General features: G+C 40.6%; 1 protein-coding gene across 4 annotated transcripts in view; it reads left to right on the top strand.

Annotated features, from left to right (window-relative positions):
• cltcl1 (clathrin, heavy chain-like 1) overlaps positions 1–14,683 on the top strand; it is a 31,213-nt gene that overhangs the window by 13,750 nt on the left and 2,780 nt on the right. For 2 of the 4 annotated variants that reach the window (XM_024275166.2, XM_024275165.2), the window contains 27 exons: positions 54–215; positions 331–444; positions 530–703; positions 794–991; positions 1,293–1,493; positions 2,725–2,877; positions 3,051–3,173; positions 3,477–3,614; positions 4,186–4,350; positions 4,454–4,634; positions 4,717–4,880; positions 4,960–5,085; positions 5,157–5,299; positions 6,506–6,740; positions 6,817–6,939; positions 7,027–7,172; positions 7,252–7,435; positions 7,551–7,743; positions 7,819–7,976; positions 9,203–9,367; positions 9,538–9,813; positions 11,079–11,228; positions 11,304–11,435; positions 11,512–11,622; positions 11,869–12,039; positions 12,110–12,331; positions 12,498–12,524. In XM_024275166.2, coding sequence (XP_024130934.1) covers positions 54–215; positions 331–444; positions 530–703; positions 794–991; positions 1,293–1,493; positions 2,725–2,877; positions 3,051–3,173; positions 3,477–3,614; positions 4,186–4,350; positions 4,454–4,634; positions 4,717–4,880; positions 4,960–5,085; positions 5,157–5,299; positions 6,506–6,740; positions 6,817–6,939; positions 7,027–7,172; positions 7,252–7,435; positions 7,551–7,743; positions 7,819–7,976; positions 9,203–9,367; positions 9,538–9,813; positions 11,079–11,228; positions 11,304–11,435; positions 11,512–11,622; positions 11,869–12,039; positions 12,110–12,331; positions 12,498–12,524 — 4,335 coding nt within the window. The remainder of the gene's footprint in view (positions 1–53; positions 216–330; positions 445–529; positions 704–793; positions 992–1,292; positions 1,494–2,724; positions 2,878–3,050; positions 3,174–3,476; positions 3,615–4,185; positions 4,351–4,453; positions 4,635–4,716; positions 4,881–4,959; positions 5,086–5,156; positions 5,300–6,505; positions 6,741–6,816; positions 6,940–7,026; positions 7,173–7,251; positions 7,436–7,550; positions 7,744–7,818; positions 7,977–9,202; positions 9,368–9,537; positions 9,814–11,078; positions 11,229–11,303; positions 11,436–11,511; positions 11,623–11,868; positions 12,040–12,109; positions 12,332–12,497; positions 12,525–14,683) is intronic. The other 2 variants (XM_024275167.2, XM_024275168.2) reach the window with 1 other exon arrangement.

The following is a 14,683-nucleotide window of genomic DNA, read 5'->3' as shown; positions in this document are numbered from 1 at the left end:
GCTTTAACCAGCAATGCTTCATTTTTTTCTGACTCTGTTGCTTTATTCTGCAGCAAAACCGCGTGGTTGGAGCGATGCAGCTTTATTCCGTCGACAGAAAAGTGTCCCAGCCCATCGAGGGCCATGCGGCTGCCTTTGGGGAGTTTAAAGTGGAGGGAAATGCCAAACCTTCCACCCTGTTCTGCTTTGCTGTGCGCTCACAGGCTGGAGGAAAGGTGGGAAAGCTTCAGAAATCCATCCAAATCTTCACTTAAGTAACTTTTGTTGACTCTTTATTGATGTCATGGGTCATAATTGCAAAACTTATTAATGCAAAATTTCTTGTTTCAGTTGCATATTATTGAGGTCGGTCAGCCGGCTGCAGGAAACCAGCCGTTTACTAAGAAAGCAGTGGACGTCTTCTTCCCTCCAGAGGCTCAGACAGACTTTCCTGTGGCCATGCAGGTGAGGAGTCCAGACAAGGAGCGGCGAGGAGGACTTTTAAGATCTATTTGATGCTTAATTGGCTTTCTGCATTCTTTTTTTTTAGATTGGAAATAAACACGGTGTAATATATTTGATCACAAAGTACGGTTACATTCATCTTTACGACCTCGAGTGTGGAGTTTGCATCTACATGAACCGAATCAGCGCAGAGACCATCTTTGTAACGGCGCCCCATGAGACCACGTCAGGGATCATCGGCGTCAACAAGAAGGGACAAGTGAGGAGCAAAGTGTTTTTACTGATTCAATCAACCAGTAAACTCTTTAAGTAAAATCCCTTTTAAAGTAATCTTCTCTTCTCTTTGCAGGTTTTATCTGTGTGTGTCGAAGAGGAGAACATTGTAAATTACGTCACAAACGTCCTGCAGAATCCGGATCTCGCGCTGAAAATTGCTGTGAGGTCCAACCTGGTGGGGGCTGAGGAACTTTTTGGGAGGAAGTTCAACACTCTGTTTGCTCAGGGAAGTTACTCAGAGGCTGCAAAGGTTGCTGCATCAGCACCCAAGGTACGCCAAAGATCTCTGCAGGTGAACAGCGCTGGTTTTAATGTGCACCAGGTGCCCTGAGAAGGAAGGCTTTTCACTGCCACCTTTTAGCTGTCTCTTAAACTTTTAGTGTAAGCTCTTAAACTCCACATTGGAGTCATTGTGATTTAACGATGAGGAAAAAAGTAAACATGCTCTCATGGGGATTTATCGCATCAACCATGAAATTCTTGAAACCATTCAGACTTTTTTTTTGCTCCCTTGTTTTTTTTCCTCTCACCAATAATCCCTCTCATTGTGTTAACGCCTGTCCTCCCCTCAGGGTATCCTGCGAACAGCGGAAACCATTCGTAAGTTCCAGAGCGTCCCAGCCCAGCCGGGTCAGGCCTCCCCTCTCTTGCAGTACTTTGGGATTCTTTTGGACCAGGGCCAGCTCAACAAGTTTGAGTCTCTGGAGCTGTGCAGGCCTGTTCTGCAACAGGGCCGCAAGCAGCTCCTGGAGAAATGGCTGAAGGAGGACAAGGTGGGTCTGTGAGCGCTGGAATTTAGGGATAATTGCTGTGACTGGTTTGGTGATGAAGGAGCATTCTGATCACCTAAGACAGAGGTGTCAAACTCAATCGCACATAGGGCCAAAATCCATAACACACCTTAGGTTGTGGGCCGAATGGGATAAACATTTATTAAACACACTAAAACTACATTTTTAAATTGTACATTTTTGACATGACTATGAATAAAAACAGACAGAATATTATTCCAGAAGAAATCAACTGAAACCCTAAATAACTTTCAAAATTTTACTCTCCATAAAAATATATGTTGTCAAAATTATACAAGTTAGAAATGAGTGCAAGATAACATCGGGGCATTAATAACAATACAATAAAATGATCTGTTTGGCCGGATATAATTACCCGGAGGGGCGGGATCTATCCCCCAGGCCTTCACTTTGACACATTTGCATGAAGTTCTAGCTCCTGAGAGCTCGAACTTTATCTCTTATACCTTTAAAACCTTACGTTAAATATGTAGGAACTTAATCCTAAATCACTAAAAGAGCTCTGACAAGTCAGTGCATGGACAGATATTATCTGATGAGTGGTATGGTTGAATCTTTAGTTTGTAGGTTATTTGTGGGACACTTGAAATGAAGTATATCTCCAAAGATCCGATCATATCAGTTAAAGTCCCACTTGGATTATCTTTTGATCTGTTTTAAAATGGTTTCCGATGTTGTTGTTGTAGTAGTAGTACAAAAAGAAGATAATGTTGTTTTCTAGGACATAGTTTCAGCAGAGCGGTTGTAGGTCATTAGAAATTCACCTCTGACTTGTGGGCGGGACTTAGCGTGGAGCAACTCCGGTTCCCTCTTCCCATCCCTGTTGCTGGGAGCTCTCTTTTTACCCACTCGCGTAAATCGACGTGCAACAAAAAAAAAACGGCGAGCGATATTGGAGCTTTCCAGTCTTACAGTTTTATCCAGCTCGAACACGGAAAACAAAGACGTACATGGATCTATTTGTGTGCAAGTGGATGCACCAGAATGGAAGTGGCCCTTCTTATGAAATATTTTAAAGATTTTTTTCCAACGGCATTTTCTTGTCTGCTTCTGATTCACAACGATCTGAATAATGTCTTTAAGGTTCACTGTAGTTGGACAGAAGCAACAAAGATTGTACATCTGACTAGTTTTCAGGAATATTTTGGTAGAATGTTGGTTTATAAACCAGCCTTATGATTTTGTGATGCAGCTGGAGTGCTCAGAGGAGCTGGGAGACCTGGTGAAAGCTTCAGACCCAACACTGGCTCTTAGTGTGTACCTCAGAGCCAACGTCCCCAACAAAGTCATTCAATGCTTTGCAGAGACCGGCCAATTCCAGAAGATAGTACTGTACGCCAAAAAGGTAATCCATAAACTTTGATATCCTATTTTTGTCTTCACAATAAATTATTTTATTAAAAAGTAACACTTCTTTTATGCATATTTTTTCCAAAATCATTTTTTTTCTTTGTTTTGAATGTAAAAAAAGTAATTAAGACCACTAACAATACGTTGTTTTTCCTTCACTTTTCAAAGGTGGGCTACACTCCAGACTGGGTCTTTCTGTTGAGGAATGTGATGCGGGTCAATCCAGATCAGGGACTGCAGTTCGCTCAGATGCTGGTCCAGGACGAGGAGCCGCTGGCCAACATCAACCAGGTAATGCAGACGTTAGCTGTAGCCTCCCATTCATAGGAAAATGTGCCACGACCCACAAAGACTCTGCAGGAGTCTCCATCTGTGTTATGCCAGATGTGGCAGCAATTCCAGGAATTCAGTCAGTCCGTGACTTCCTCATTCTTTCAAAGCCACTCAGTCGCTTTAATATGTTACAGACGGTTAAGATGTTGCCTCCACAGATGCAAATAAATATGAAGAATACCCTGGCTGCTGCAGAGTGAAATCATGCTTTACAGAAAATTAAACTAACTAAGCTAATGTTTTCTCGTTTCTTTGTGGTAGATTGTGGACGTCTTCATGGAGGGCAGCTTGATCCAGCAGTGCACCTCCTTCCTTCTGGACGCTTTAAAGAACAACCGCCCCACAGAGGGACACTTGCAAACACGTCTGCTTGAGATGAACCTGATACACGCCCCCCAGGTGAACTTCCTGACTTGAATTTGCTGTAGGTCTTTTCAGTGACGATGCCATTCACACTTAATTGACAGAAGCAAACTGAGCTGTTTTCCCCCCAGGTTAGAAGAATAGGTTGAAGTATGAGTGCAGACTGCCTTTATAGACATCAGGGCTTTTCGCAGCACCAGAGAGGCTCTACTTGAGCTGTTCTAAAAGCCAAACTTGTGACATTTTATGAATCTTAATAATATGCTCTGGTTAGATGTGATATTACAGTTTTAACCCTTAGTAATCAGGGATCTTTTTGAGCATTTTTCTTTATCCTAAGAGGTCCTGGCAGTAGACATTAACGCCCAGAACTGGAAGTCCTTGACTTGAACCGGGCTCTCTGGCTCTGATTTGGCTCTATAATGGTGTTGATGTCATTCCTCTGTCATTGTAAACAGTTGATGTGGTTGGGAAATGAACCGGTGAGTTCAGAAACTACTGAGGTTTAAGTGTTTCTTAGTTGTCATTTGCTATTGTTCCGTTTTCATCCAAAACTCTGCGATATCGAACTTGATTTGTGCATTCATGTGTGCTCCATCCTTTTTAGGTTGCAGATGCAATCCTTGGGAACCAGATGTTCACGCACTACGACCGGGCTCATGTAGCGCAGCTGTGCGAGAAGGCGGGGCTGCTGCAGAGAGCTCTCGAACACTACACTGACCTGTACGATATCAAACGAGCTGTGGTGCACACGCATCTGCTCAACCCCGAGGTATGTTTGTGGTGGTGCAGTCAGGCTTGTGAACATCCCCTCTCCGCCGGGCCTGTTTCATTTTTTCCCCTCACTTTCTGCCTTCTTGTGTTTTATCTTCTAGTGGCTCGTAAACTTTTTTGGCTCCTTGTCCGTTGAAGACTCGCTGGAGTGTTTGAGGGCCATGCTGTCGGCTAACATCCGCCAGAACCTGCAGTTGTGTGTCCAGGTGGCGTCAAAGTATCACGAGCAGCTGGGAACTCAGGCGTTGGTGGAGCTTTTTGAGTCCTTCAAGAGTTATGAAGGTAGGAGAGATGATGCTCGGTTTGCTTTGTGTCAAACACGCGTTTGTAAATAACCGTTTTCTTCTCACAAACTCCATTCAAGGCTTGTTTTACTTCCTGGGGTCCATCGTGAATTTCAGCCAGGAGCCCGACGTCCACTTCAAGTACATTCAGGCCGCCTGTAAGACGGGCCAAATCAAAGAGGTGGAACGGATCTGCAGGGAGAGCAACTGCTACGACCCAGACCGGGTTAAAAACTTCCTCAAGGTACGGAGACCCTGTATGGACAAACGAAGGTCTGCCCACTGAAGATCGTGCACGAATCTCACGGTTCCTCTGTTTGCAGGAGGCTAAGCTAACTGACCAGCTTCCTCTGATCATTGTGTGCGACCGCTTTGACTTTGTCCACGACCTGGTGCTATACCTCTACCGCAACAGTTTGCAAAAGTACATTGAAATCTACGTGCAGAAAGTAAGATCCACACCGTTTGTTGCTTCTTCATAACTGCAGATTCCCTCAAATTTGGCTTTGTGCGTCTTCAGGTGAACCCTAGTCGTTTGCCTGTGGTGATCGGTGGTTTGTTGGACGTTGACTGCTCGGAGGATGTCATCAAGAATCTAATCATGGTCGTTCGGGGGCAGTTTTCCACCGATGAGCTGGTGGAGGAAGTGGAGAAGAGGAACAGGTGAAGCCACCACCATGTTTTTGAAGAGCTCTTACTTGATGCACCCATTCAACTTCCCACAGAGACAGACGGTCATGGAGAATAATTGAAAATTACCTCAATGTCTCTAAAGGGAACTTCAGTTACTGTATACCAATATTGGCTAAAAGAAGATGTAGTTAAATAGAACTTTCAGGTGTTTTAGCCCTTCAGTAGTTTAAAAAAAGCTTGGAATAAAAATGACTTTCTGTGTTTTGTCAGCTTTAAAACTTATTTTGATGTAAATAGAAGTCATTGTCTTACGTCATTGCAGAGTTCTATTGGAATTAATTTGTCAGATACACCAAAATACTAAAAGATTTGTTGCCAGGACGACATAAATTACTTTACATAGCATCAAACTGGAATTTTAAAGGTTCTGTTAAGTGTTAAACTGAACAGAAAATGAATAAATTGACTATTTGATTCTGGAGTATAATTATTAACTGCAAGCTATTTTTATTATCCCACATGTGTCTCCCCCTCTGTTAAGTCAATTGGGTAACTGATCATCATTTCCCAATCCTTAAAATATTTTTTGCAGGAGTACTCTAACATTTTCCCCTTCTTTAAAGGACAATTTGATTAAAGTGTTGCACTGGTTTTATCATAAACTATTAAAAGCCACTGTGAGAAAATGAGAAAATTCAGAAAAAACAGCGATAAATGCAGAACACCACCATCTAGTGGTGTGGATCAGCATTACACTGTCAAAATCCCTGACGTTTTTTACTTTGGCTGCAGAGGTTTATGAGATCAAACATGGATCAGCTCAAAGTGAAATAAAACGAATTTTAAATTTAGACATTAGACATTGTAAATTTTAAAATAAATAAATTACAATTTGAAAACGGTTTTAGACTCGAAAGTACACATTGTAAACCTGAAGGAAATTTGTGAATACTGAAAATTTGAAAAATACAATCCATAACTTAAAAAAAAATAACTTGAAAGAGTTATTCAGAATATTTACATTCACTTTAAGCTGATGTTCCTGATTTGACCCCATAGAAGTTTTATTTTTTGATTATTGTCCAATGTTGTTGGTTTTAAACATATTCCAACATAAAACTCAATCAAGTACTGGGATGCATTATTTTTTTTTTTCTAATGCATTAAAATTTAAGAAAATAAGTGATTTGTGATTCATTTGACTTTTAAAAAGTTTGTTTTTCCCGGTCCCGTCAGGCTGAAACTATTGTTGCCGTGGTTGGAGTCTCGTATCCACGAAGGGTGTGAGGAGCCGGCTACCCATAATGCTCTGGCTAAGATCTACATCGACAGCAACAACACGCCGGAGCGCTTCCTGAAGGAGAACCCGTTCTATGACAGCGCCATCGTGGGACGCTACTGTGAGAAGAGAGACCCTCATCTGGCCTGTGTGGCTTATGAGCGAGGACAGTGTGACGTGGAGCTCATCAAAGTGAGTGCAGAACAACCTACAGCTTGAGGAGAACTCCTTCATGAAAAGTTTTAACTTCATTTTTTTCTGCTTTTAGGTTTGCAATGAAAACTCATTATTTAAGAGTGAAGCTCGTTATTTGGTACGACGGAAAGATCCAGAACTTTGGGCCAAAGTCTTAGATGAGAACAACCCTTTCAGAAGACCACTCATTGACCAGGTCAGACTTTTCCCTCATCTGTTCCCTAAATACCCACTAATAAGTTCTGGTTTCTCCACACTAATGTTCTCTTGAACCCATTCTCAGGTGGTGCAGACAGCTCTGTCAGAAACTCAAGACCCTGAGGAGGTTTCTGTCACTGTCAAAGCCTTCATGACTGCAGACCTGCCCAACGAGCTGATTGAGCTCCTGGAGAAGATCGTGCTCGATAACTCTGTCTTCAGTGAACACCGGTACCTCATCTCACTGTTCAAACTTTACTGAACTCGTATCTGCTGTGCTTGATGTCTTTTTAATATTCACTCTCGCCAGAAACCTCCAGAATCTGCTAATTTTGACGGCCATCAAGGCTGACCGCACTCGCGTGATGGAGTACGTCAACCGGCTCGACAACTATGACGCTCCTGACATCGCAAACATCGCTATCAGCAACGAGCTCTTCGAAGAGGCCTTTGCTATTTTCAAGAAGTTTGACGTCAACACCTCAGCCATACAGGTAAAAAAGTAGAGATTTTTAGTTTGTAGTTAACGCTGTTTACTTTTAGTGTCTCAAAAACAAATGTGTTCAAAATGACGGAGAGTTTTAATTTAATTTGCCTCTTCCTTCTCAGGTTCTGATCGAGCACATCGGGAACTTGGATCGGGCCTATGAGTTTGCAGAGCGCTGCAATGAGCCTGCAGTGTGGAGCCAGTTAGGACGAGCACAGCTGCAGAGGGACTTAGTCAAGGAGGCCATTGACTCCTACATTAAAGCTGTGGACCCTTCAGCGTACATGGAGGTGGTGAATACAGCCAGCAAGAACAGTAAGGCGTCGTCGTTTCTACTCTTTACATTTGTACATTGTCTCTGCGTCTGATCTGAGTTTGTTGTTCTCGTAGATAACTGGGAAGATCTGGTCAAGTTTCTGCAGATGGCTCGAAAGAAAGCCAGAGAATCGTATGTGGAGACGGAGCTGATCTTTGCTTTGGCCAAAACGAACCGTCTGGCAGAGCTGGAGGAGTTTGTCAGTGGACCCAACAACGCTCACATACAGCAGGTGAGATCTGCTACTGAGGGCCTCAATTTAAGGCAGATGAAAATCACATTTTTGGTGTTTTTAACATGTTCTAGTGGCATTTGGTGAAAGACATATGAAGAAGGTTAAGCTTAAAATTAATTTTTGATTATTTATTTATTCATATGTTATGAATCAGGAGCAGATAAAAAATGCAGTTTGAGAAAAAGCTAATTTCTGGGTGATTACTGGCCCTTGACAAGTCTTAAATAGTATTTAACTCAAATAAGGCCTTAAAAACTATTACATTTTCTTAAATTTTGGGTGAATAGTTCTTAATGTTTTGTCTCTTCAACGGAATGTGACCTCATGTGAAAAGAATTAAAAAGCGAAACACAAAAAGAGTTGAGAATTAGGACTGCTCTTTAGGTTCATATTTATTAATCATTTTATTTTAGTGTTTCAAATGACGTTAAGTAAAAAAAAAAAAAGGATTCTAATAAGAAATATTTTCATGTACAAAGTTTATTTGTCTTCTCCCTCCATGTTTTCCCACATAAGTATCGATAAGAATACAGAATCGGTAAATAGTATCTATAAGGAATTGTATCGATAAAATCCATACCTGTCTCTACTGCAGATTCCTACTGCACACGTGCAAAGTCAGACAGAAGAATAAGCCGTTCGCAGCGATCAGGTTTACTGGTAGAGTTGGTACTGGGAGCCATGAAATCAAAAGAAAAACCTGTTTAACCAAAGCTAGTGAAGCTAATTCAAATTAACTCACTCATTGGTGTGCAACAAGCTATTAAATAGTTAATTACTTTAACTCATAATTTAGCTAATTTGTAAATAATAAAGAAGTAATAATAACAAATATTATTTAACCATTAATAATAGTGTTTACTGCTAGTTTTACTGCTCTCAATTTTGCTGTCTGATAATATTAGGTTGGGGGTGAGAGGGGGGGTTGCTCCTTGCCAACGATCCCGCCTACAACTCATAGGTAATCTCCCGTCGCTCTGCAGAAATTACGTCCAAGAAGTTTTTTTTTTTTTTTGTTAAAAAACATCTTAATCATAATTAAAAGACCGCTGGGAGCGCTTTTACAATATAAAAAGGTGATTGGAGTGGGACTTTCACAGTAAAAGTCTGCAAGGTTTCAGTAAAACCCACATTTAATAGGAAACAAACCTAAAATGCTGCAGTATTATTTGACATAAATTCATTAACTGTGTAAATATCTGATCTTTTCATTCCTCCTTTAGGTCGGCGATAGATGTTACGAGGAGGGCATGTACGAAGCTGCCAAACTGCTGTACAACAACGTGTCCAACTTTGCTCGTCTGGCCTCCACGTTAGTCCACCTGGAAGAATATCAGGCAGCTGTGGACAGCGCCAGGAAGGCCAACAGCACACGCACCTGGAAAGAGGCAAGAACACCCAAACACTTCAAACCAGATACAGATCACTTCTGTTTTCCTAGTAGTTTTATCATTTTGCCACATGGAGTTAAGCTAACGTAAATGCTAGTTGGTTAGAAACCTGGGATTAAATGCTCCTCACACACTTTCTTTATTCCTCTCTCTGGTCTCCATCAAAGGTTTGCTTTGCGTGCGTGGATGGCGAGGAGTTTCGGCTGGCGCAGATCTGCGGCCTGCACATAGTGATCCACGCCGACGAGCTGGAGGACCTGATCAGCTACTATCAGGACCGCGGGTACTTCGAGGAGCTGATCGCGCTGCTGGAGGCGGCGCTGGGCCTGGAGCGCGCCCACATGGGCATGTTCACTGAGCTCGCCATCCTGTACTCCAAGTTCAAACCGCAGAAGATGAGGGAGCATCTGGAGCTCTTCTGGTCCAGAGTCAACATCCCGAAGGTACTTCCTCTTCAGGATTTGGGTTCTTCCAGTCACTTAGTTAAAGAAAGAAGTTTTTGTAAGTTTTCTCGTATTTTTTTCCCTGTTAAAACATTTTTTGTCATCAAGAATTTCGTAAAACTTTTCAAACTTCTGTCTGGAGTGAATTAAAAACTTAGAGGTTGTTGTGGACGATCAGGAGACTCTAATTTACTAACATTCACCTGGGTTTCAGCTGCAGCTCTTGACTGAACAGACTGCTGTTGAGTCAAGTTAGCTTCACCTAAATCAGTACTCTAGTCACTGTAATGGAAAAAAAACAATTTGTAAGGGATTTATGCCTGTAGAAAAAAAAGCTCAGTGATAGACAGAAAGCCATTAAAGTTTGATCAAAAATTATTCTATTCTTTTGCTGATGTGCTTTTATTTTGAAGAGAAAAGCTTAAGAAGGCTCAATCTTGATCTGAAGGATTCCCTTCCTGACACTTGCATAAAAGTTTTGATTTAATTTCTCAAAACTCAATTTACAAATGTGTATTTAAATACATTAAATTCATTTGACACAACTCCACAAATTGATTTTCTTCTGATTCTAAAACCAATTCGTTTAGTAATGAGAAAATATGTTTTAATTGCTAAGGTAAAACTTTTAAGTAACAAATTATGAATTCTTACTTTAAAAACGAACACAAAATATGTTTTTTTAAAAGATACAACTGCTTCAAAGGAACTTAATGATTTTAATTATTTGTCAAATTAATGGTAACTTCTTCCTCTATTTATTAGGTGTTTATTGACAAGAGTCTGGAGATACAATACGAACCATGATACATCCCACGACTGTACCAGAACAGTTTTTTTTTTTTACAATTTCTTTTAAAGAGCATGACTTAGAAAAAACTCTACCTGACTATTAATGCATCTTTTATTGTAATAAAATGATAGAGTTCATTTTATTTGCTAACCACAATGTTGAGCACTGTAACTGTATCGTATTGGCAACAAGTTGCTTTTACCCAAGCAAATTCTTGGTGCTTTTCTTTTGGTAAATCAAGAAATATTCGTTCTTGAAGGGAACAGTCAAAATGGTTTAGAAAAAAAATAAATAGAATGAGTATGTATTAACCAAAACGTATGACTGAGGAAATAAAGTGCTGTTTATTATCTTCATCATCTTGCGCTGTTAAGCAACACTTCCTCTTTTCTCTGCGTCAGAGTCAGCTGATTTACATTAATCACATAAAAATGAACGGTACGTAAAAGAGCGTGAACGTTTTTCCGTCCAGGTTCTTCGTGCAGCGGAGCAGGCTCATTTATGGGCGGAGCTGGTCTTTCTCTATGACAAATACGAGGAGTATGACAACGCCGCTATCACCATGATGAACCATCCGACTGACGCTTGGAAAGAAAGCCTCTTCAAAGACATCGTCGCTAAGGTCAACACGAGTATATTTGGGTCAGCTGACTAAAAATCGTTGGTTTAAGTAAAATGTTTATTTTTTTCCACTCAGGTCGCTAATGTGGAGCTGTACTACAAATCTCTGTCTTTCTACCTGGAGTTTAAACCCCTCCTACTCAACGACCTGCTGACTATTTTATCTCCTCGGTTGGACCACAGCAGAGCCGTCAACTTCTTTAGCAAAGTAACCACCGGAAGATTAACATCTGTCGATGTGTTATTAATGTCATTAAATCATGATTTTTTTTTTCCCTGATCAGATGAACCAGCTGAAGCTGGTCAAGCCGTACCTAAAGTCTGTGCAGAGTCACAATAATAAATCCGTAAATGAAGCTCTGAACAACCTGCTGACGGAGGAGGAGGACTTCCAGGTGAGAACTCCACTCTGAAAATCAAACTACATGAAGGTTTCCTCTTTAATTTACTGTGGTGTACAAATACTTTTGTCTTAATTTTTATAGTAATTATTTGTAAATTGCTATTTTTTGGGATATAATCATGACCTGCATACACAGCAAGGAGTTCTCGAAACATGAGGTTTTACTGTTAAAAATCTCTTATGTCAACTTTAGTTCCTTTAACGTATAATACATTAGGATTTTTTTTTTTCTTGACAGGCTCTGAGAGCCTCCATTGACGCGTTCGACAACTTCGACACCATCGGTCTGGCTCAGAGGTTAGAAAAACACGAGCTGATCGAGTTCAGGCGCATTGCTGCTTACCTCTACAAGGGAAACAACCGCTGGAGGCAGAGCGTGGAGCTCTGCAAGAAGGACAAACTCTACAAAGTAAAACCCGTTCTGTTTTTTTAAGTCTAAAATTAAAGCTTTTAATGACTCACTTATGGATCTTTCCCAGGATGCCATGCTGTACGCCGCAGAGTCCAAAGAGGCTGAGCTGGCAGAGACTCTGCTGCAGTGGTTCCTGGAGGAGGGCAGGAGGGAGTGCTTCGCCGCCTGCCTGTTCGCCTCCTATGACCTCCTGCACCCCGACGTGGTGCTGGAGCTCGCCTGGAGGCACAACATCATGGACTTTGCTATGCCCTACTTCATCCAGGTCATGAGAGAATACCTCACAAAGGTTAGAAATGAAGTTGTTTGAGAAAAATGAAGAAGAATGATTTTATAGAGGAGGAACTTCCTGATGCTGGAGGGGATAAAGCCCTGAATGTGTGTCATTTATGTCCTTAAATGCTGACCTGTAGACATGAGGTCACATGAGGTCATTTTTTTGGATTGTTTTCCAGGTTGATGAGTTTGCAGCGAAGGTGACGGTCTCTGGCCCTCTTTTTTTATTCCTCTGTGTCCTGTCTGTTTCTGTAACTTTAATCTTAGGTTCTGATGTAGCATGGATTGTAGCCTGAGTGCAACCTAACTCGCTGTGGTGCTGAAGATCTGTGGTGCTGGGTTACAGGTTTTGGTTCCTCTTCATCGTTAGTACGTTTTAGCTTTAGAATAAAGGTTCACTTCCACCGTTTTTTGTATATTTTTCAACAAAAACTTGCTTTAAAAAGCTAAAACGATTATTACACATTTCCAGGAAAAACTTTTTTGTGAAAAGATTTTCATTTAAAGTGTGGAATTCACCAATAGAAAATAATGTACTGACTGAATAAATCCTTAAGAATTAACTCTTTGGATTTGACGGACGCCTGAGTGGAGGTGGAACAAATATCAGTAATTATCGTAAAATTATCGTAAAATTTCAACTCACGAACGATTCCTGTTCCCCTTGTTCCCTAAATTGGTTTGTAAAATAATACCATAGAAATCCACCAGGGGGCGCTTCTCACGAGCCTGACGGGGAAGTGTCGAGATGTTTGGTACTGGTGCCATTTCATACATTTTTACCGGAGCTTTTTTAGCCTTTAAGGTATTTTGTGGTTGAGGAGCGACTGTGTTTTTCTAAAACAACGAGCACCAAAACTATCTAATAATTGCGGCAATTCCATGGTGCACCGCGAAAGTCTCGCCCACTACCGTTGTGAGAGGCGAGCAGTTCAACCTGAATACAGAGGCAGATTCTAGCCGAGCAGAACACCTAAAATCCAACTGGATTTAACTCCACTGAAAATCCTTTTTTGGATTGTTTTGTCACTGACGCAGTTAAGAGAACTCGAGAAAGAACAAATAAAAATCTCTGAATTTCGAGAGGAGGTTTTTCTGGTATTTTTTTCTAAAAAAAAAGCATAAATTAGTTTGAAAACATTTGTTCTTGTTTATTTTAATTACACTTAAAACTTTCGTTATTTTTTGTTAAAACAGTTGAAAACTTTTGGGGTTTAGACAGACGATTTTAGCACTTTTTTTCCTGCTTTCATTTTCTGTTTTTGTGTGATTTTATGTCTAGTGTGTGGAAACATTTCAAAATAAAGTTAGTGCCAGATAGGCGAGGTTGATTAAAATTATACCAGTTAAGCAACAAAAAAACGCCTTTCAAATTGGTAAATGAAGTACAGTCGACAAAACAGATATTTCAGCTTAAGTTCCAAAGGGTTTATTAACAAGTGGAGGTCAAACATCTGTGGTTAAAAATAAAATTATCACAGTGATATTGCTTTATAATGATTGTTATTGATGTTTAAAGATATAAAAACAAAAACATACATTGTGTAAGATAAAAACGGAAGCCTGTTTTAAGACGATTTTTCAGAGATGAGACTGGAACCAAAGCCTGTTCGAAACATGTTTTCTGCTTCACGATCAAGTTGAATCTCTTGAATCCTAACTGCTGTTTTTCACCTTCTAACTTTTCTGTCATGGAGCTGCATCTGCAACAAATCATCAACCTGAAATGCTCATCTTTCTTTTATTCAAGCTCAGAATAATGAGCCTCTAAAGCAGTGAGATGCATCCCCATGGTTTGATTTTAGCTGGAAAGTTTAATTTATTACTAATATTTATATATATATTTTAATTTACTAATATTTTGACTCAATTTTCTTTTTCATTAATGCTTAATTTATTTTCATTAATTTATTCATTTTTTATTTTCTTTTTTTTTTTTTTATCATGACTCATCAGAAATTCCCAATATTCGAGCTGGGCTGAAGCGAGTCCACTGGCATCAGAACCTTTTGTTTCCTCGGTCCAAACGCTTGCTTGTTTTAGTGCACATGGAAGCTGCTTCCATCCCCAGTGAGCTGAACGCCTGAGCAGCAGCTGTGATGCTCCGACATGCAGCCTGGTTTTAGTGCAGAAGAATGAAGTAGATCAGAACCAGTGAGGGCGGCCCGCTCACAGCCGCGAGGACGATGCATGTGAAGGAGTTCCTGATCCAACACAGACATGCAGTTTCTGAATGCAGGCAGGGACTCAAAGAAAATGTTTCCTTAACCTTTTTAAGGTTTTAATTCGCTCGTGCAAATCACCTCAAAAAATTCAAGACTGTTGGAATTTTCCATAATACCTTATTGATCCTTAAGGCTTTTTT

The sequence above is a fragment of the Oryzias melastigma genome, linkage group LG9 (assembly GCF_002922805.2).
Source record: "Oryzias melastigma strain HK-1 linkage group LG9, ASM292280v2, whole genome shotgun sequence".
NCBI lineage: Eukaryota > Metazoa > Chordata > Actinopteri > Beloniformes > Adrianichthyidae > Oryzias > Oryzias melastigma.
This window is presented reverse-complemented; position numbering and strand designations above follow the sequence as displayed.